Raw genomic sequence first — 21,930 nt, 5'->3', positions numbered from 1 at the left:
TTGGATGATGCAAACTCTGTTTACCTGGTTCATATTTGCTCTGATATCTACACTGATCAAAGTTTCTGTGATTCCACAGAGCTGTGGGTGAAGAGCCATTGACGTGCTAAAGTTAAAACTTTCAAAAACATATTTTGCCAAGTTACGGTTGAAACAGGACTTACGTTATGTAACAGCCAGCCGCCATTTTCATTGGGAGGTAGTCATCTACGCTGCTCTGTTCCTGGTGTCAGGAATCCAAGCATCTGCTGCTCGTTGTCCATTAAAGATAAATGAGGAGTTACAACTGGACGGGATATTAAGATCTGACCACCTCACACTAATAGAAGTAAAGATCTCTAAATATCTGAGGCTGCAACAAACAGAAGATGTGACTGAATGAAAATGTTCATTATTTAGTTTGTGTGAAAATGACAAGAACTTCCAAAACGAACTGAGAGAAATATGTATCATCAAAGATCTGATCACATCTGAATAACCCAACATGTCTCATCTTTCCAAATAAAACAGCAATTAAATCTAGAAGAGAACTTTAGATATGGACTGGACTATGAAAAGAAAATGACAGTGTTAAAGACTCTGACCATTCATTCGTCTACTCTAAACACTTGTCCTCTGGAGGGTCATTGGGGGGGCTTCAGCCTATCCCAGGTGACATTGGTCTAGAGGTGGGGTCCACCCTGGACAGGTCTTCAGTCTATCACAGGGCTAACACAGAGAGACACTCACACCTACGGCCAATTTAGAATTACCAATGAACCTAACCAGCATGTCTTTGGACGGTGGGAGGAAGCTGGAGAACCTGGAGAGAACCCACGCAGACACAGGGAGAACATGCAGACTACACACAGAAAGGAACCAGTCGGCCATGATGGATTAGAACCCAGAACCTTCTGGCTGTGAATGCTAACAGTGCTAACCACCACTCCACAGTGCCACCCCTATGAGGCATGGAGCAGAACCACGGAAATTTCCAAAACAACAACAGAGAAAAAAAAAGACTCTGAAAATGAGTTCATGTCAATACCGAGCCACCAATGAGTGCAGCGCCCCCTCCACTCCTCCCCCCGGGGAGAAATCTAGACACGGCAGCAGCAGATCAATGAGAGGATGGACTGGGTTTGATTGATTGGAGCTGAATATAAAATATAAAGGTTTTAAACCGCGTTGAAACCACAGCAGACACCAACCAACCAAGACAGGCTGGCCTAAGGTCACCACCGTCCCGACACTTGGCGACTACTCAGTGATTATTTTGAAAATGAATAGGAGAGGAAAAAAATATTTGCAGAGTCAGCCAGTCTGCCCTCCTATTAAAAAAGATAATGGCCGGTTACTGAGTGACAAAGGGGCTCTGGCCATGGCCTACATATTTCTGTTTGTTTAATAGACGATAAGATCCCACTCTCTCCCGGCAGTGAAGTAGGGCACCTCGCCACCACAGAGAGACAAACAGAGAGAGGAGAGGAAAGAAAATAATTAATTGGTGTCTGCAGCAGTGAATCTGTGTGAAGGTGAACATCCATGAAGCTTCAATCCTGCTGCAGCTGAACACATGAAAAGTGTTGCTCTCTGATAAACCACCTCTCTACAACCCTCCTGTGTCTCCACTTCTAGATTCATTTGTTCACATTTCAGTCACTGTGCAAGCTCTGCATCAACGCAGGCCTCGTGTGTCTTTAAAAAGCTGAACCAAAGAGCGTTTGTTGCTTCGCTGCAAAGAGGAACGATGCAAAAAAATGTCTGAGATGAGATCATGTGTGAATTCATTTACTATTATTTAAAGATAGTTTAGTTAGATCTGCTGTAACGATGCCACTGCTGCAGCCATGCCTCCACCGGTTCAGACACACTCGACGCTTCCAGACCATAATTATGGCGGAACACTTTTGCTTTCTGGAGATAAATGCTCCTGTTATCATGAGACCTCTGTTATCTCCAGATAAGACGGTGATTAAATGAATCAGCTGACATCGATGCACAGCTGTTCATAGCTTAGCTTTTCACATGAACACCCGTCCTGGCCTCCCTTCACAGGCTCCCAGGACGTTTGAGGATTCATTTGAAGATCTTAGTGTTAATGGTCCGGCTCTGACATGTCTTTCTGTTCTCTGGTTGTCTCCAAGGTTGAAGCTCAGTGGAGATCGTTCTTTCTCAGCTCCAAACTCTCTTCACCTCTTTGGTGTTTGATTCGGTTTGAGAGCTGCTCTTTTCATTGTCGTTTTAAGCCAACACTTTTTAATTTAGCATGTTTTATACCTCATGGGACCCCTGCCTCTCGCCCGATGACAGCTGGGATAGGCTCCAGCAGACCCCCGTGACCCTTAACAGGACTAAACGGGTATAGAAAATGGATGGATATACCTCATGGGCCGATTGGTTCCTTTCTGTGTGTAGTCTGCATGTTCTCCCTGTGTCTGCGTGGGTTCTCTCCAGGTTCTCCAGCTTCCTCCCACCGTCCAAAGACATGCTGGTTAGGTTCATTGGTGATTCCTGTGATAGACTGGAGACCTGTCCAGGGTGGACCCCACCTCTAGACCAATGACAGCTGGGATAGACTACTTCCCCCCCCCAAACAACCCTTTACAGGACAAGCGGTTACAGAAGATGAATGAATGAATGTTCTATACCTCTATCTTTTCTCTGTATTTGTATTAAACTGTCTGTGTATGTGCTTTGACTACTCTGTACCAGGGGTTCAGCGACTTCAGATTTTTTAAAGTTGACTAATATGTGGTGAAAGCTGAGTCGAGTCGACTAGTCGATGACGTCACACATAAAGCCACAGTAGAAAGTAATGAACCGTATATTCTTCACCTAAATTCATATTGCAGCATTTCACACAAAGGAAGTTACGGAGGCTTTTCTGCAAAGTAACTGAAGGTTGAACACGAGCTACTGTCAACCATAGACCACGTCAACACCACAAACACCATCAGTTTGACACTTCTGTGGCTTTTGCTCAGAAAAAAAAAACACCAACACACTCTACAACCACAGCAACTAATACTGAAAACTGAAGATAAACACGAGCGTGTTGTTAGATGGGATAGTGTAGCAGCTAAAGGTCTAATAACTTTATCAAATAGTTGATGTGCAGCTTCCTTCTCTCTGTTACCACAGGACGTTTGGTGAAGTTGTTAACTGACTGCTGTCCAGAGGATTTGGACCGTTCCTCTGCGAGCGTTAGCCTTTTCAGATGCATTGCAGTAGTACTTTAGTTGTATTTCAGGACTGACATGTCACGGTAGTATGGGCTTCATCTTCAGTGAAGTATTTCCACACACTTGATGAACCAATGACCCACTGGACTCCTCACCTGTCTTCTAGGAAGCGTCCATGTTGTTATTGTCACGTGATCGGCAACTAGTCGACTTCCTGTTTAAAGCGTCATGGCTCAGCAGTAAAGTCCACTAGTGGGTACAACCACTACTCTGCACAGCACTTTGGTCAACACTTATTGTTTCTAAATTTCTTTTATATATACATTGTCATTTTCTGTTCCATCCTCTGCTCACCAGGGTCTTATCTTCTTTACTTTACTATGTCTGGAGGGGATAGTTATAGTTTGTCTTCTTGCTGTGTTACATAATTCTGTGCCTCTGTGTTTATCATGTCTGCAGGTCGTCTGGTGCAAGTCATGAACAAATACTGTACTCTGCCCGCTGGTAATCAGCAGGTTGTTCTGCTCAGCTCCCAGTGTCAATGTGAAGACGTGCAAGAAAGAACAGTCAGCAAAAAGTGTCTCTGCAGAGGAACGACCCCTCGTCAACCTTTACTGGAAATACACAGTACATTATATAGGACAACAGAAGAGCGGGACAGGTTTCAAAGAGTGGGCCATGCATCAACAGCTCAAGTCAAAAACCCGACAGAAACAAGAGCACACGACATGTGACGAGCCCGAAGGTTCACAACAATTAAATTAAAACAAACACACAACTGTTCTCTACTCGCAACCAAAGAAACCTGAAAATAATTACATCTCAAAGGTCTTTACGCTTCAGTCCCACTGTATAACCTGACACAGTTTGGTCCCATTCACACACAACAGACCCGGGTCAACACAAAATAAAAAACAACAAAAAAAAACAACAACATTTTTCTGACATTATCCAAGTTCCTCTGAGTTCCTGCCGTCTCCCAGTTCAAGGACATGATTCGTTGGACGTGATGTGAATGGAGGCCGTCTCAAACAGATGCTGCTGCTCTGGGCTGAATGACAGAAAGGGTCCACTGTGGTGTGAGGAGCTTTGTCAGACGCTCGGCGAGTAAATGAGTGACCCAGATTAGACTGATGAGGCTGCTCCACGGTTGCCTGGTTACTTCCGTTTGTCTTCCCGACTTTTTGCCACGGCAACCTTACATAAGACAGACCGGAATGGGACAGCAGCAGCAGCAGCAGCAGCAGCAGCAGCAGCGAGGGAGAAAGAAAGTTACTGTGGCGCTTAAACGGCACCATGATGAAATGCAAATGCTTCATTACCAGACTCTCAGAAGAAATGGCTGCGTCAGGCTAAAGCTGTGCATGACGACTAGAATCCTGTACGTTTTATCAATACTCTTTTCTTTCTTCTTCCATTTATTTGAATCTTTAAAGACTAAAAGTTAGCTCTTGACTGAGCAGACGTCCACTTGTTAAACGTTTGAGCGCTGCACGTCAGACACGTTGGCCTTATCTCCAGTTTGGAAGGTGGTTTGTTCTCCCATCCTCCCCTGTTAACATCACCAAACAGCTGAACCAATACGAACACTGACCCGTCAATCAACATCACTTAAAAAAACTAAATAAAAACACGTCTGCTGCCGCCTCTGGGCAGCAATGTCGACAGTTACAACACTACTCATAATCACGCGCTACGCGACGGCGCTCTTCTCCCAGCAAAGCTCCCTATCCCGACAGTGTGCTGCAAACAAAGCCAAACGACCCGAGAGAGTCACATTTCATAAAAATATATTCAGAAAGCCCTAAAAATGTACAGAAGACAGGGAATATTAAATTCATACATCTCAACACGACGCGTCACCTGCGAATATTTAAATGTGAAACACATCACCCTTGGTCCTGTAGGTTTACCTGCCCCTCCCTTAAATAAAGCATGTGGTTCATGCTCAAAGGCCGAATACCTGGTCATTTAAAAACGTGTCATTAGAACTTCCTGAGCAAACCAGTTACCTTTTAATGATTTAAGAGAATGCATGTGATCTGATTTCTGATGGCAGGGGATTTCATGAAGTTATATTTTTTTTTCATATGTGACTTGTACAGTACTGTGCAGATGTTTTAGGCACTGAAAGTTATAATACGATAAATTCAAACAGCTCTCCTTGCTACACCTCCACAGGTTGACTCATTAGTTGTTCTCAGGGCCTTCTGTATCTTTATGACTCCATGATATCTGCTACAGGCTCCTTCTCCTTCTTGAGGCTGAAGGGAGTTCATATCCTGGATGTTTGGGATCACTGCCCTGCAGCACTGTCTATGTAAAGTGCTTAAAACCTCTGCACAGCATTGTTCTTCTAAAGATGAGAACTATCTTTCTTTTTTTTCTTCTTTTTGTAGTTTCAGTCAGTGTGCAAATAAAAGCATCCGTAGCGTCACTCTGCAGCCGTCGTCTCTGGGCAGAGCTCCCATCGTATCTGCTGCAGATGCAAAAAGTTGAAAATGAGTCCAGCGTCATAAGCGCGGTGGTGTTTGTGTCTCCCCCGTCGACTCATTCCATCTACAACAGTTTGATCCACGGCCACGGAGATTTAAAAGGCATGTTGTGATAGTCTGGACAGGCACGTAGCTAGCATTGCTAACGGTGTGTGTGTGTGTGTGTGTGTGTGTGTGTGTGTGCAGGCCGGTCACTCCAGGCCAAAGCCCTCGGCGTTGGAAATGGCTATGGTGAGTTTGTGTTTGAGCTCCTTCCTGGTTCGATACGGAGGCAAACAGATCTGATTGAAGCAGGTGTGGGAGATCGGCAGCCTGGGGAGACGGGAAGTAGACAGAAGAAGAAAGAAGATCGACCCATTAGTCACGATTAATCCAGCTGTCTCATTATGGAGCTAATGCTGGTATTTACCCTGGCATTTAAAGGGATTACAGTGATAAAACTTAAGACTAAAATTAAATAAGTGCTTGATAGGATAATATCCAGAACAATACTCTGGATTCAGTGTCAGACAAAAAGAAAAAACAGTCAGCGTGTGTGTCTGAAAGAGCAGCAGCAGGGCAGCCTGTTGATTCTCTGACCCAGATTCAAGGTTTGTTAAAGTTCAACAGCGTGACTTATCTCCTGCAGCTCAGTTAGCACCAAGGTCTCTGATTCTACTTTAATCCAAGCTCTTTCAGCCTGTGGACGCGTGGCTGAGCACTAAAGGTCGTCCTGAATCTGCAGAATCTGTGTTTGGTTCTCTTTGACTCTGGTCAGTCTTTTGGAACGTACCAGTCTGTCGGGACGTCAATCTTGGAGATTTTGAAGTTGAGGTCGGCCATTCCTCCGACGGGAACGCGGTCGCTTCCTGTAGCAAAGTGCAGCAGCTTCTTCTGCAGCTCCAGTGGGAACGCCAACACCACGTCCCAGAAACTCCTGTAACAGCACATTAAGAACACATAAGGCCACGGCAGGAGGCATTTTACGTCCACGTCCCTACGACTAAAAGATCCGCCTGCTCTGTCTACATCAACTTCAACTGTCCTCCCTGCAATCGTGCATTGTCTCGGCTCATTGCCACCACCTTTGACTGGTGCTCTCTGCAATCTAATGCATCAGATGAATGAAATGGGGACGAAGTTATAAAATGTCAAGTCAGTAAAAAACTTTGAATCAAGTTTAAAGATGTGTGTATGTTTCAAGTTTCGTCAGGGCAGACGTCAATAACTAAACGGATCATGTCCCCAAGTCAACAAACAGCTGTTCATGGTTCATTAGAGATGAACAGCTGATACAACATAGTAATAATAATAACAGAAAAAATAATAAAAATGAAAATAATAATAATCCTTTATTGATCCCTCGTTGGGAAATTGTATGTATGTGTGTTACGTCTGTGTTTATCCGCATACAGAGTGTCAAACTGAGATCAGATCTCAAGTGCTGGCTGGGGTCACACATGTACAGGCTCATTTTAATACCAGGTGTGAACACAGGAACTCAAAGCTGGCTACTTGGAACTGATTTGCCCCGGACGAATGTTAATGCGAGCTCTAAACGGAGCCCTGGACAGGCCTCAGTGAAGGGTTGTGTAACAGGCCAGCAGCTGCTTGTTGTCAGCTGTCAGCGCCGTGCGGAGCTTCATTCTCTGTGGCTGACAAGTGTCGGCCTGTTTTCCTCCCTGACTGCCGGAAACAAAGGGACAAATGTGTCTGTGTGTCTGAGTGAAGGAGAGGGAGAGCTGCTACTAAATCCTGTGCAGACATTTGCAAACTGAACCTGCTGACTTTCACGTCACGTCAACCAACACTGAGAAGATGAAACTGGGACATAATTTAAGTTTTCAGTCTCACATCATAGGTCATTTGAGGTCACTGTGAGTGAGATCAGAAACATACATACAAAAAAAAATATGTGTGTCAGTGGGTGACCTCAGCCTATTCAAAGCTTAGTGGTTCACTGGGTGTCAAGCATGTGAGGACTTCCTGTGTAGCAGTGTTTGTTGGTTTCGGTAAACAGGAAGTGGAGGCGTCTTTTACCGGACAGGGGTGTCCGTCTTGCTGTATCCTTCGTACTGAGCGGCTTTCTGCAGGGCGCTCATGTCAAGCTCCGGACTGCCACACACCAACATCTCCACCTCCTCCGGCCGAAGCAACTGCAACGAGCAGAGAATAAAAAGCTTCGTTACGCCCTCATGCATGCTTTCCTGTTTATCCTTCTTGTGGAGGAAATGTTTAATGGCCGACACAAAGGAAACTAACATTCACTGGCTGAACGCTAACAGTAAATAGCATCTATATCTTTTAATATATTCTGAGATGAGATGTGCATGTGTTGTTTGATTGGCAGCGTCACACCCTGGCTCCACCCACTGACCCACATCCACCCCGACGAAGCACATTATTATCAAACAGCCAGATGAAGCGCAACGTCAGAATTTCTGCAGAAATTTCCACTAAGACACAACAGCGGTCGAGCTCGACAGTCATTTCCGCCGCTCGAATGGTGCAAGTGAAGCGCGACCAGTAAATGAGGAGGAGAAACAGGAAGCTCGGCGGCTGATAACAGAGGATGTGTGTCAAACTGTCACAACGTCAACATCAGCGGGAGTTGAAGTTTCTTCATTTAGAATGGTGATGAGATTTAACTACCTAATATGCACTTCAACATATTTAGTATATATGAAAAAAAAAAAACCACCAGACTCTAAATGAAGAAAAGGAATTTGACCTTGAAACTGAAATTACTTCACAGCCAACACACACACACACACACACACACACACACAGAGAGAGAGAGAGAGGCTGGAAACCACACATCCCCCTGAATTAACCACAGGGCTGTCTCATCACATCCGAAGACGTCAGACGATGCGGACGTGACCGAGTACTCGACTGCAGTCTGAAGAGATGGAGTCATGTAGGGTGAAAAACAGAAACGTTGACTCCTGGCCTCCAAATTCACTAGATCCTGAACTGGTCAAGTATCTGTGGGATGATCCACAGAGGCCCCTCCCCTCAAAGGCCCCCCCACTAACACCACAGGACACCCTCAGAAGGCCCATGTCCATTCTCTGATGATTCACCTACACAATACTAGGAAGGTGGTCATAATGTTACGCCTGATCGGTGCATGTTTCCCCCTGTTTCTATTGGCCAATACAGACAGAATATCTGCTCTGTTTGATAATATTAACTCAGTCAAGATAGACTTTAGGCAAACACTGAGTGAAATAATTAATCTAAGGTCCAAATAAACCAGTTCATGCTGACATAAATCAACAATAAATACATTTTCTATGGTTGTTGTGGTTTCAGGTGAGATGTTTAAAGTGTTTTAAAGCTCATGTAGAGGAAGAGATGATTTGACATCCAGTCTCCAGCCTGAGCTGTGCACGGAGGTAGGCGGCCTTACGCCGAGCCATGAAGGCATGAAATAACACGCCAAAACTATTTAATGCGTACTACCTACGCAGCATAACATGGCGTGTTCATGTGACATCAGGCTGCAAATATCATCCTACAGGTAACCCAGATGTGTCTTGATAAACAGTAATGTCTTTCTTCTGTTACAGTGACCGGTAGAGGAAGTCACGGTATATTATATTATATTATATTATATTATATTATATTAATGCATACTACTTCTCTCCAGGTTCTCCAGCTTCCTCCCAAAGTCCAAAGACATGCTGGTTTGGTTCATTGGTGATTCTAAATTGGCCGTAGGTGTGAGCGTCTCTCTGTGTTAGCCCTGTGATAGACTGGAGACCCCCCCAGGGACCCCCCCAGGGTCCCCCCCCCCCCCCCCACTGGACAAGAGGTTACAGAAAATAAATGAATGAATGAATATATTACTTATTATTTTTTAGCCTTTGTCAGCGTTAACAGACTCCTATTACCCTGTACTGCCACTAGGGGGTGATTGCGATATTTTAGGCTTTGTATTTGCGAGGCTGTCAATTGGTCTTTTAATATATTTTAAATATTAATTTGCTGATGTGCCACGCTTGTTCTTACCATGCTCTTCTCTGTTATGTTGACAGTTGTTATTGAGACGCTATTGTGTGGGGGAAACAAGCCCAGGGAAGGAGATTTGTGAAAAAGGACTTTAGATCAAATGAGCACGTGAAACAAAATAAATGTTTACTGAGAGCAACAAATAAATATAGGAACATATTCATGGATTCAGTAATATTCTGAGGGCCGGGTGGAAGGCTCTGGTGGGCTGGATGTGGCCCGCAGGCAACCAGCTAACGTTCACTACTCTAAGCAGTGGGTGTCATATACGTAATTTATTTATTTTTCTAAAACACTCATCAGAAAATGATGTATGCTATAGATGAGAAACGGATAGATGAGCGGATTAGATGCATGGTGACCCTCAGGGGCCATTTAGGCTCCTCCCCTTTAGGGTCCCCCGAGTTCAGCAAACAACAACATGATCAGATGTGAGTCATCGGCTCTTTATCAGCCAGAGTCAACATTTGACCGAGGAGGAAAACAAACAGAATTTACAAACTTTTTTGGAAGATCTCTCCACCTGTGATTCCAGACGTTTCCAAAGTCCACTTCATAAATGTGTGCATTCTTTCAGCATCTTTCAATTCCGGCTAAAACAGTGATTCAACTTATGAAATTTCACTGCTGCTAAAGAGGAAGTGATGAATTCCACAGTACTGGCATACTGGTCGGAAGTGTTGTTGTTCCAGGAAATGTATTTGATCTGAATTCATTCAGCAGCTCAGGTCAAACTGATGTTAACGGATTCTGATGAGTTTTGTCTTCAAAGCACATCAAGACGTTTGAGTTATATCTGAACAGAGTAAACAGGGATTAAGTGAGATCTGGACAGACGGACTGATCACAGCATCTTCAGTAACTTTTTGTTAATTGAACATTTTTCACTCACTTTAGCCCCAGAACCCTGTCGGCCATGATAGTGGAGGAAGCTGAGCACTGACACACTGCAGAATGAGCCATAACAGCCAATTTACCTAAAGAGGGCCTCTTCTAAATCTTTATAAACATCAGTCTCACTGCAAATAATGTTTCTAGGATCCATCTTCATCTAAATAAAGTTTCACAAATCTGTATGAAGCCTCCGACTGCTTCAAAATCCTGCAGCCAGAGCACTGACCGTCATTAGCAAGAAAGCCCGTATTACTCCAATCTGAGCTCATTTGGCTCCCTGTAGATCCTTCTCCTTAGATACAAAGTCCTGAAAGGCCGAGCTCCATCTCGTCTTAAAGACCACATTGTACCATATCACTGCAATAGATCGCTTCAAAGTGCATGATTACTAGTGGTTTTTACAGTTTCAAAACGAAGAATGGGAGGTAGAGCCTTCAGATATCCCTAGTTTGGGTTTGGGAGGTAGACACCCTCTCTACTTTTAAGGTAAGCTTAAGACTTTCCTTTTTGACAAGGCTTAAAGTTAGGGCTGACTCAGGTGCCTCTGAACCATCTCTTAGTCACGCTGCTATAGGCCTAGGCTGCTGGGGGATGACACACTGAGCACCTGAATAAAATTCAATCAAAAAACTGAACTGAATTGAATTTACTCCAATTATTACAGCTCTTCAGTCAACTAAGACGTGTTACCTTCATTATGAGACAAATAAACTCTGTTTAGCTGTTCAGATCTATTCCATGTATTTTGGACATGTGATTTCCGAGCAGCAGTTTGAGTAAGAGGCCGAGGCTTTAACAGGTTAACTATACAGTAGGAGTGTCCAGGTAGACTCTCACCCAGCCGCACCCTGAAACTTCTCTTTTCCCCACATTTCCTGTTTCTCCACTGCAGCTGTGCAACACAAATACCAACAACTTTCTCAACGTTTCTCAAAACTCTTCCCTATCTGGGTAAACTTGTACCATCCTGTGCGTTTGTCTTTCACTCGTAAAGCACTTCAGACTGACTGATGGAGATAATCTCTCTAGATGACCTAGCACTTTGTTAGGTCACTGTTACTGGATGCACATACAGATCATTTGGGGGCGGGGCTTCATGTGGAGATAGACAGAAGCGTAACAGTAGTCATACATGTCATCTGAGCGATTGGAACACGCTTCATAATGAAATCCTGATGGCGTGTTACCAGACTCATGCTCTGATATAAACTAAGTCTTATAATAATAATAATAATGTATGTATACAAAGGGTTTTCACATGATCAAAGAGTTTCTGTTTCACATTATTGTCTCTAATGCTATCCAGCTGTGGCCAGGCTGAGACCTGGAGACCTCCTAATGATGTTCCTGATTGGCCTAAAGTACGATCCAGTGCTAAAAATGCAAAATGAATCAAAGTGGAGGCTGCTCAGTAGAAGCAGTGAGATCAAAGTGGACACAAAATGGACAGAAGAGATGGAAAAAAAGTAGAATGATGTGGAGGAAAACTACAAATGTACAGTTACATTCATCAGTTGCTGGGAGCAACCAGAACTTCATGATGTTTATGTTTTTCTGAACCAGTTCTGTGCAGAAATAAAAGGAACTAAATGGTTACGGTGCACGTTGCATAATGTGTTGCGGTTGAGTGAATATTGGCCTGGACTGCTGATGTTATTATCCCCGTCAGGCTTTGGTTATGCTGCTGTGCTGCGCTCTGTCCTTGTCAAAGGATACTGCTAGCTTAATGCTTAATGGATACCACACAACGCATTTTTAAGTTACATAAGAACATTCAACTTCCTGACTTGTTCACTGCAAAGGCCAGAGGCTGCGGACAGAAACCTGATAATCTGATTTTACCTGCAACAATTAGAAAGTGGAAGGGCCATTTAATGGAATATATACATATATATAGCGTTTGTGCAACCAGCTGTTTCATGGACATACTGTGGACTCACCATGAGCGCGTCCGAGGCACACACACTGTGGAAGCCGTGGTAGAAGGCGGCAAACTGTTTATAGATGGACTTATTCAGCAGGAAGTCGACATAGAGCTGGACATACTCTGTGGAAAGAAGGAGACCTGTGTGATTTTCATTATTCCATTACAACGTCTAACCCTCCAGTCTTGGCTGCTCTGGTAGAGAGGCCGACCTGAAAGGCAACAGGAGCCGCTGGATGGAAAATGAGTTTTAATAAGAGAAAATAAGTTGATGTTCTCAGCTCGACTTTGTCCTCTAAGGAGGAACAAAGCAACGTTCAAGCTGAGCCAGGTTTTCTGAGTCTGGTATTAAGGTAAACAGCACCGAAGCAGCTTTGGAGATGTTCCTATGAATTATAGTCTTCAGACTGTAGCAGTATACTAGGCCTCTTTAAACTACCGTGCAAAGGGCAACTTGGGTCAAATGCTGGTATTTTCGTCGTCTTTATGCAACAGCTATTCTACCAAAGAATAAACTATTTCTTCACAATGTTCACTGTATTCATCATTTCTTGACTTTGGCTGATGCCAAACTATGAAGTGACCCTGAGCGTGGGCTCACCCTTCCTGTTCTGCTTGGTGACGGGGATCCTGTCCCCTCCAGGCTTCAGGTTGTAGGATCTGACCACGCCCATTTCCTCCTGGAAAACCTGCAAAACACACAATATGCATGCCCGATAAACAAACGTCCACACTTTAGTGACACCGTTTCTCCTCTGGCTGTGTCAATATGCTGCCACGTCAGCCGGAGATGACTTCATGAAATGAGTTAACTAACTCCTTCAGCAAAGTGACATGTTCGTCTTACCAGTCTGGTTCTTCAAGTTTATTTTTTCTGACACGTCTCTTTCACTTTTTGGGTGAGTTTGAGATAAAAGAATATTGACCTTCATGTGAGGACAAGGATCCAGGAAGTCCAACTCAAGAGATAGTTCCAGCACATAATTACTAGCCTAGCGTAGCCACACTCAGGTCTTATCATGACGTGAGTCTGGTTAAACTGCATTAGGATTTTATTATGAGGCGTGTTTCAACTGATACAGAGAAAAAAATTATTCTGTATCAACTGGACAAGCCTCCCACTAATCAAAACAAACTAATTCCAAACTAACGGCGCTTACATTTTCAGTCGCCACTGAGCCGTAACACTTCACATTAGAGATATAAATAAACTTAAATATAAGTTTTGCATTTAAGATTTAGTGGGTTCATCGTGCAGCAGTGCAAATACATCGTAGAACATAAGTACAGTGAAAGGGATTCATATCGATATAGATACGTATAAAAATAGCAGGTTAGAGGTTCAGAAATGACCGAAATGAGAGCGATCCAGTGTACTGCAGGTCAGTGGGTTGCTCTGCACCACAGTGGGGTGACTGAGAGCAGCCTATAGCTCACAGGGAGCTCACACTGTGGGTTAAAATAACACCTCCACTCACTCCACTCCGCCTTTACACAATCCTCCTTCCAACATGTTCCACTCTCATTTAAAGCTCCAGCTGGATCCTAAGCTATTCCATTACCCGCCTGCTTCATGAAACATGCTGATGTCGTGTAATGTAAATGGAATTTCAGTAATAACTGCTCACCAGAAGTAACTGAAAGCGAAGGAAGAGGCGTAAGCTTTCGTGTGGTTGATAGTAAATGTATTAATAGAAATTTTCGAATGAAATCAGAGATAAAATCGCGTTTACTAGGCAATGAATTCCAGGAAAAGATTGTTTATTTTTTTTTTAATGATAAAGTGGTTGGTGAGCATTCCTGTGTTAACCAGAGGTTGATAATCAGAGCAGATGTCTAACCAGGAAGATGAGTGTTACTGGTTTGCTTTCAGTTGTGAAGTCTGCAGCGCTTCCTTGCAGGAAATGGAGCTCAATGAAGCTCAATTAAATTACTTGACTCAACTTTTCATTCATTCATTCGTTCATCTTCTATACCTGCTTATTCCTGTTAAGGGTCGCAGGGGTCTGCTGGAACCTATCCCAGTCGTCATCGGGCGAGGCGGGGGTGACTCAACTTTCAGTTTAGATAAAAGAATTTAAAATTCTACACATTAAAGGCAACAGTAATCATAGTTGCTGACTGTTAAATGTTAAATACAAATAGCTACACATGATGAGAGAAAAACTATTATTGATATTATCAAACTTTCATGATTTGATTATTTTTGATGATCGGTGCCTCAGACATTCTCTGAACTACCCCCCAAAAGATCTTTGATAGCTAGCCTACATATGATCCTTTTACAGGCTTCATTCATTTGGTCCTCTGTGTCTGACATTTGAGTAATCGCCTTAATGACACCAGTGGAACTGATCCAGGTCTAAAATTATCTGTAGTGAAATCCCTCAGTGGTCACAGCTGTCCGTCAACACCGTCGCTCGCTTTAATCCGGATCTGCGATGTGTCAACGGGTCACACTAACAATAGCTGCTCGGAGAGTTTCATACGCAGTCGAGTCTTTCTCACGTCGTTAACAAATGTGACGGATGCCGCCTCTGGGCTGCTTTGAATAAGTGACGAGCCTCTTACCAAAGCTCTGAAGTGAAGCCTTTTACCTGGAAGGTGAGGTAGAAGTCCTCCTCGACGTTTCCCTCGTAGCTCAGCAGCTCTCCCAAACCGTGAGCCAGCTCCTGCAAAGGGACACCGTGCTCACATTTAATTCACTTTCTCTTGTTCCTGCAAGTCAAAGCATTTGTTTGATCCATGCATTGGTGGCTAAACAACATTTCTAACACTTGTTCTTCAGGCACAAACCAAGATGACAAAGTGTCGCAGCATCACAGTTTAGTTCACCTGAAGCTCCACTAACCTCCATGAAGCACATCTGATGTGAATGAGGGACATGTAAGGACACTCAGATAACCTTCAGAGGACACGAGCAGGCATGGAAGCTCGGTTAATCTACTTAATGAATGCATGTATGAATTTCAGTGTTTCTGGTTTTACTGAATGGACTTTAAGTCTTCAAATAAGTTTGTTTCTGTGGACTCACCAGAGTCATGGCCATGCCAACAGAAACTGCCAGCCTCGTATCTGATATCCTGCAGTTACACAACCACAGGCCAGTTATAGCATCCCCCAAATGTGTGTGTGTGCGTGTGTGTAGTGAGTGTTTGACCTTCGCAGCGAGGAAGGTTTCAGATGTGGAGCAGCTTGTGGATCAGGTAACTACCAGCGACTGTCAAAGAGACTTTTCACGACCTTTCTCTCAGGCCCCAGATTAGACTTTGCGTTTCCATCCATCCTGGGCAATCTGATGGCAAATGGCCACTTTACAGTACCTGTGTTTACACCTGGTATTAAAATGTGTCTCTACATGCGAACTCAGAACCATGAACAGCTGTTTGCTGTGTGTGAGTCATGACATTGGCACTCGTGTTAAGTTATTATATACTGATCTCTGCTCTGATGTTAGTTACACCTTCACAAAACTCAGGTTATAACTCGAGTCTTAGAAGCTTCCATATCCACCGTATCTCTGGTAATAAAGGGAAATAAAGACAAAGAGGAAATATGTAACTAACTCCACACGCCTCTTTAAATATCAACATGATCAGATTAATAATTAACCACAGGCTGATACAATAATGACACAATCCCACTCAGCCTCCTCGTGTTCAATCGTTTCCTGAGTTGATTCTAGTTCAGATTAGTTTCTAGTTTAGTTTGGTTCTCAGCTCCAAGACCAGAATCTTTTAAAAGGCTCTCATTACTAATGAACAGACATCACTGATTCATGTGATCATTTCTACTAGTGGTTGAATGAATGAGTTAAACTCCTCTTCCTCAGATCAGCCCTGTTGAGTAGGTGGTCTTTAATGTGACCCAGGACTCATTGTGTGTTCACACTACCAAAGGAAGGAGGTCACATGTGTCCCAGACCACCTCCACATGTGGACTGACACCAGATCAGTGTTCACACCTGGACCTGTTTAACCTGGACTCTAGAGACCGGATCAGTGTTCACACCTGGGCCTGTTTAACCTGGACTCTAGTGACCAGACCAGTGTTCACACCTGGACCTGTTTAACTTGGACACTAGAGACCAGATCAGTGTTTACACCTGGACTCTAGAGACCAGATCAGTGTTTACACCTGGACCTGTTTAACCTGGACACTAGAGACCAGATCAGTGTTTACACCTGGACCTGTTTAACCTGTCTGTATCTATGCAACGACTGATGAGTTTTAATGTTGATGCCACATCAAGAACCTCATCGTCTGTCATAAAAAGTAATTACTCAGATCTCTGCAGCCTTGTCATAGTCATTTATTAAAAACATAATGAGCTCCAGGATTTCTTTTTGCAGAGCTTTCAATTACTTTCAGTTTTAAAGAATGCTATCTAGTTCATATTAAACGTATTCAGATGCAAATGTTATTGTACTGTCAAAATCAAGATGCAAAGCGTTGTGCTGCAGCGTCCTGCTCTGAGAACAAGGGAGTACACAATGTGAGTACAATATGTGCAGATGTGATGTATGCATTGGCAGCAGAGCTTATGTCAGAGAATATATGTGAGTGTGCGTGAGCCTAAAACTGACTGGGAGTGAGTGAAACTGAGGGACGTGAGTGGCTGAATTAGCCTCACATCTGGAACCAATTAAACTTTACAACACATTGTTGCATCGGCATGGTCCTATGTGGGACGTTTACCAAAACACCCCAGACAAAAACAATTATTTGTGCAGGACGAAAAACTGCAGATAGAAGAAAATCATAAACGTTAAAATTTCTTTAAAAAAGTCTGTATGATGTCACATTTAAATGTTCTTATCTAAATGTAGTAAATTTAAGGTGTTTACAAAGTAAGTTTACAAAGGTGAACATATGATGTAATGTTAAATTTAGACTCTACAAAGACTAGGATCAGAGGAAGGAGAAGGGTGGAGGTGAAGAGGGAGCGCAACAGTTTAACTCTGGCACTCTCTAGTGACGGACAAGCAGAAATACAAGACATCTTTCAGTTTGGGACTAAACATGTTGCCTTTGGTAGAGTTGAGGGTCCAAACGTGATCTGAAGACTCTGATAGATGGATATTTTTTGATAGATGGATATTTAACTCTTGATATTGTGTCTCGTCCTTTTTTTACAGTTATAAACTCTTAAACCAGAGCAGAACGAGCCGGGACACCTACCGGCATGATCTGCTGCAGGTCGTCCAGGGTGGCGGTTGCCATGCCGACGAGGGCATTTTGGTCACATGGTACAGTAGGCGGAGTGAGGAGCTTCCTGTAAAGCAGAAGACATTCCAGGTTATTTTTCTTTGAAACATTCAAAAGCATCACATGAAATATTTGTTGATGCAGAAGATTAGAGGGGAACCAAGAGGAGGGATTCAGTTTGCAGCATTGGTGGTGTACGTCTCAAAACGTACACCACCAAGTAATTCCTGTTCTGGTAGCTGTTCGTTCCTCTGTGTAAATAAAGTCAGGGTAGGGATGAACTAAAACACACCTACCTGTAACAGTAGAGGGGGAAGTGGATGTCCAGAGCGATGCTGTTGTAAACTGCTAAGCCCATCAGCTGGTGACAAGTTAAGGAATGCACACGTTGTACAAACAAACATTTATTAAACAGCTCATAAAAGTAGTAAAATAAAACCTCAGCTTTGGATGAAAATATAAAAATTAAGTTTAAAGTCCAGGTGTTAACATGAGAGGTCTTTACTACACTTATTTTAAACAGTAAATTGCAAAACTAATTAAAACGTCCCTGGTTCTGCTCTTCCACCGGACAAAACCAGTCCCTGTACTAGAACCGGGAGACCATAGGCTGTGTAAAGATGGACGGTGGAACAGCTCCTCAAAAGTGAAGCCAAAGCAAGTAGAGCTCCCCCTGGTGGCTGGCTGCAGTATAGGTCATAAGCTCCACCCCCTTCATGTTAGTGGGCGGGACTTGGGTCAAACTAAAACACTAAAATACACTCAAATAATTTTTTTTTCCCCCAAGGATGGTTTGTGTCATTTTAGGTCGTTAATATAATGTTGATGAATATTCAAGTGTTTGGATAAGTTTTGTTTTAGTTATTTGACGCTATAGAAACAGGATGTGACATCATTGTGACTACCAGTTGCCATGCCAACCGCTCTGTAAAGCAGTCCCGTAGGGCCGTGAGAAAAATTTAAAAATAAATAAGGTATAGTGTATAAAACACCTCCTTGTAACAGGTGGAGGTAGAGCAGAGCGTAGTACTAAAACATGAGTGAGTCTGGAGGAAGTGTGGGCGGGGCATCAATATCACGGCTCCACATGGCTCCGCCCTCAGACCGTACTGATCAGACTCTGGATCCAAACTCACAAGATGGCGCCGCCCGTATCCCCGGGAACATAGAGTCAGTTTGGCCAAAGAGAGGAAGAGGAGACGTGGTGTCCATATTTATATACAGACTATGGCGACGAGGTTTCAATTTTGCCAAACAAGAATCTTAACTTGACGTTAAAGACGCACCGGCACCTGTTTTCTTTCACTACACCAGTCATTTGAATCTCAACAACAATAAATACTGGAACAGGATCAACATGTGGCCAAGCTTCATGGCTCACATATTTGTTGAGTGTTAACAAAACGAACCGTTTTTGTCCCTGAACCTTTGCAGCAGCTCTTTGTCTGATCAGTGACCACACACGTGTCCTTAAACGCAGCCTGAATAACGAGCTTGTTGTGTTAGTCGGGGGTGACGGTGAGTTCATGTAAAGAAAGTCCACCTGCAGTTTTTTTTATTTGCTTCTCTAGCGTCTGAAGGCGACACACACACACACACACACACACACACACACATGCAAAGTGTTCACAGACCACAAGCATTACAGTAATTAAGAAGTCAAACACACAGATATCAAAGAGAGAGGACCTGAAAGCGTTTAGAGGCCCTTGTTCATATTTCTTCACTTTATGAGACAGACAGGAATAAAGCCGTCTCTGTCTTTTATCTCTTTATCCCTCGCTCTCTCTCTTCTCATGCTCGCTCTGTTTCACATTATCTCTGTTTTTTTTTGTTTTTTGTTTCTCCTCATCGCTCCACTCCTTTGTTAAAGGGATAGTTCACCCTAGAATGATATTTCGCTCATTATCTACTCACCCTCATGTTGACTAAGGGCTGGAAGAAGTTTCAGAGTCCTCCGTCCCTTCTCTGAGTTACAGGGGGTCTTGGTGTAGCAGTGCATTTCAATGCAACGGTTGTAAAGGGACACCAGAGCTCTTCGTAAAAAAACACACACAAAAAAACATCCAAATACCTCCATGATGCTCGTATGTAATGTCCGTCTTGTGCTGAAGCCCCAAATTGCGTAATTGTCCCGAAAAAAATTAAATAAGTCCACATTCCAAGCATGTTTGTAGCATTAGCTCCGAGTGTTGTTGTCCCGGCTCTTCCGCTGCCAGCGCGCATGCGCAAGGTTCGCACTGAGACTCGCTTCCTTGTTTACCCCGGCGAATTGAGCCATGGCTAAAATTGCACGAAAAAGTGTTGTCCCGGTGCAAGGCAGGCTATTACGGGCTGCTTCTAGTCCTTCGCCGTAGGTGCACACGCTGCAGCAAGTAAACGTGTTGGTCAAAATAGGCCAATTTCCTGCTCAAGGAAGCAGCAAGAGGTGGAAAAATGTGCAGCTGTTTGAGGTGTAATATGTGGCCTTTGGTCAAAAAGGTGCGGGATGCAATCTTGTTAACAAGACAATGCATATTCATTGTTGCTTAGAAGTATTTTGCGCCACTCAGAATTTTCTGCATAAATATCTTGAATGTTTAGGAACGGCCAAGTCAAAGTCCTGACCTTAATCCAATAGAAATGTTGTGGAAGGACCTGAGGCAAGCAGTTGATGTGAGGAAACCCACCAACATCTCAGAACTGAAGTGGTTCTGTTCTGAGGAATGGGCTAAAATTGCTCCAAGCTGCTGTAGACCACTGATCAGCAGTTACCAGAAACATTTAGTTACAAGGAGGTCACAGCAGATACTGGAGACAAGGAGACACTTACTGTTGTACCAAGTATAATATCTGTGTTTCATTTAGTTGATTGGGTTCTCTTAAGGAGAAGCTGCTGTAGACCACTGATCAGCAGTTACCAGGTAACTGCTGCACAAGAGGACCACACCAGATCCTGAAAACAAGGGTTCACTTGCTTTTGCAACTCCCAGATATGAACAAATGATTCATTTTCTTAAACAAATAAACAAATAAATACCTAAGTATAATATTTCCGTTTCATTAGATAGATCGGGTTCTCTTTGTCTACTTTCAGGACTTGTGTTGATGTGAAAAAGTTTTTATGCAAAAATTTAGAAATTTAGGATGACAGTCTTTCATTCTTTAAAAATTTTGCAAAATATTTGAAATTTTTGCAAAAATGTAGAAATATTTTGCATAAAAAGGGGGCACAATAATATTTCAAAAGTACTGTGCGTATATTCTACTATTAGCAGATTGATGCTACTCCATCATTATGTTACTCATTACTCAAACTAACCACTCAAAGCATCCAGAGCATTAAGAGTTTAGGCACTGAACACATAAATATTGTTGCGCTATATTCAATTTACCGTGTTCAGCTTTAACCTAATCAACCTAATTACATATGGGACCTATGATCCCCAGGCTCTGCTCCCACCATCCAACCCCAGCTCCTTCCTCGATGGAAAACATGAGGCTTGTAAACAAAGCCCAGGCACAAGCATGATCTCTAGAGGACAGAATGAAAGACTGTCATCCTGTCTCCATTCACGGTCTGTGCAGAGAACGGCTGCTTTCAGTTTGTGTGCATTAACAAATTATTAGTATTTTTACTAGCATGCAGGGCACTGGTTTAGATTTACTAGTGTTTTTATTTTAATTCCAGAAATTTAAAGGAGAAGAATAAAACAGTTCAGTTCAGGAGAGTTTTCATTAAAAAACACAAAATCAGTCTAGTTATCTGGTATTACAGTCATTTAACGGGTTTGATGAGAGAAAGCACTGAGGCTGTCTTGTTTTGGAAAAATTAATCACTTTCAGATCATGCACTTTTATATTCTCTGATATATATGGCATCTGCAGAGTGCAGATTCCCAAGAAGATCCTGAAGATGTGAAGGATAATAAAAGTCTACACTGGTAAATGTGCATCCTAAGAAAATGTGAATCATAGCACATTCTTCTCAAATAAACCACCTGACTGTGTGTATTAAAGATACCTAGAGATTGAATTACCATATGCATTTATATCTAACACTAACGATATACAAAAACAACATAAATATTGAGTTTATTTCATTATTATTATTATTATTATTATTATTATTATTATGATTATTATTTTCTCTATAAAGGATACAGTCCCAACCAACTGGAACTCTGAATAGTTGTCACACTTCCAACTGCTGAACCAATGGCAGCGAGAGTCCTTCATGTAGGTGAACATTCCTGAAAAATATAGAGAA

At 43.0% G+C, this 21,930-nt stretch overlaps 1 protein-coding gene across 1 annotated transcript in view; it reads right to left on the bottom strand.

Moving 5' to 3' along the window:
• Positions 1-3,744: 3,744 nt before the first annotated feature.
• hectd2 (HECT domain containing 2) overlaps positions 3,745-21,930 on the bottom strand; it is a 44,753-nt gene continuing 26,567 nt past the window's right edge. Inside the window, exons 14-22 of the mRNA XM_084561358.1 lie at positions 21,825-21,913; positions 17,978-18,042; positions 17,655-17,748; positions 15,071-15,145; positions 13,075-13,162; positions 12,490-12,596; positions 7,679-7,794; positions 6,432-6,575; positions 3,745-5,971 (exon numbers count right to left, since the gene is read on the bottom strand). Of these exons, the coding sequence (XP_084417484.1) occupies positions 5,851-5,971; positions 6,432-6,575; positions 7,679-7,794; positions 12,490-12,596; positions 13,075-13,162; positions 15,071-15,145; positions 17,655-17,748; positions 17,978-18,042; positions 21,825-21,913 (899 nt within the window). The 3' untranslated portion in view covers positions 3,745-5,850. The remainder of the gene's footprint in view (positions 5,972-6,431; positions 6,576-7,678; positions 7,795-12,489; positions 12,597-13,074; positions 13,163-15,070; positions 15,146-17,654; positions 17,749-17,977; positions 18,043-21,824; positions 21,914-21,930) is intronic.

Source organism: Chelon labrosus (assembly GCF_963514085.1).
Source record: "Chelon labrosus genome assembly, chromosome: 15".
NCBI classification, from domain to species: domain Eukaryota; kingdom Metazoa; phylum Chordata; class Actinopteri; order Mugiliformes; family Mugilidae; genus Chelon; species Chelon labrosus.
Note: the sequence above shows the minus strand (reverse complement) of the source record. Positions and strands in the feature narration are given on the sequence as shown.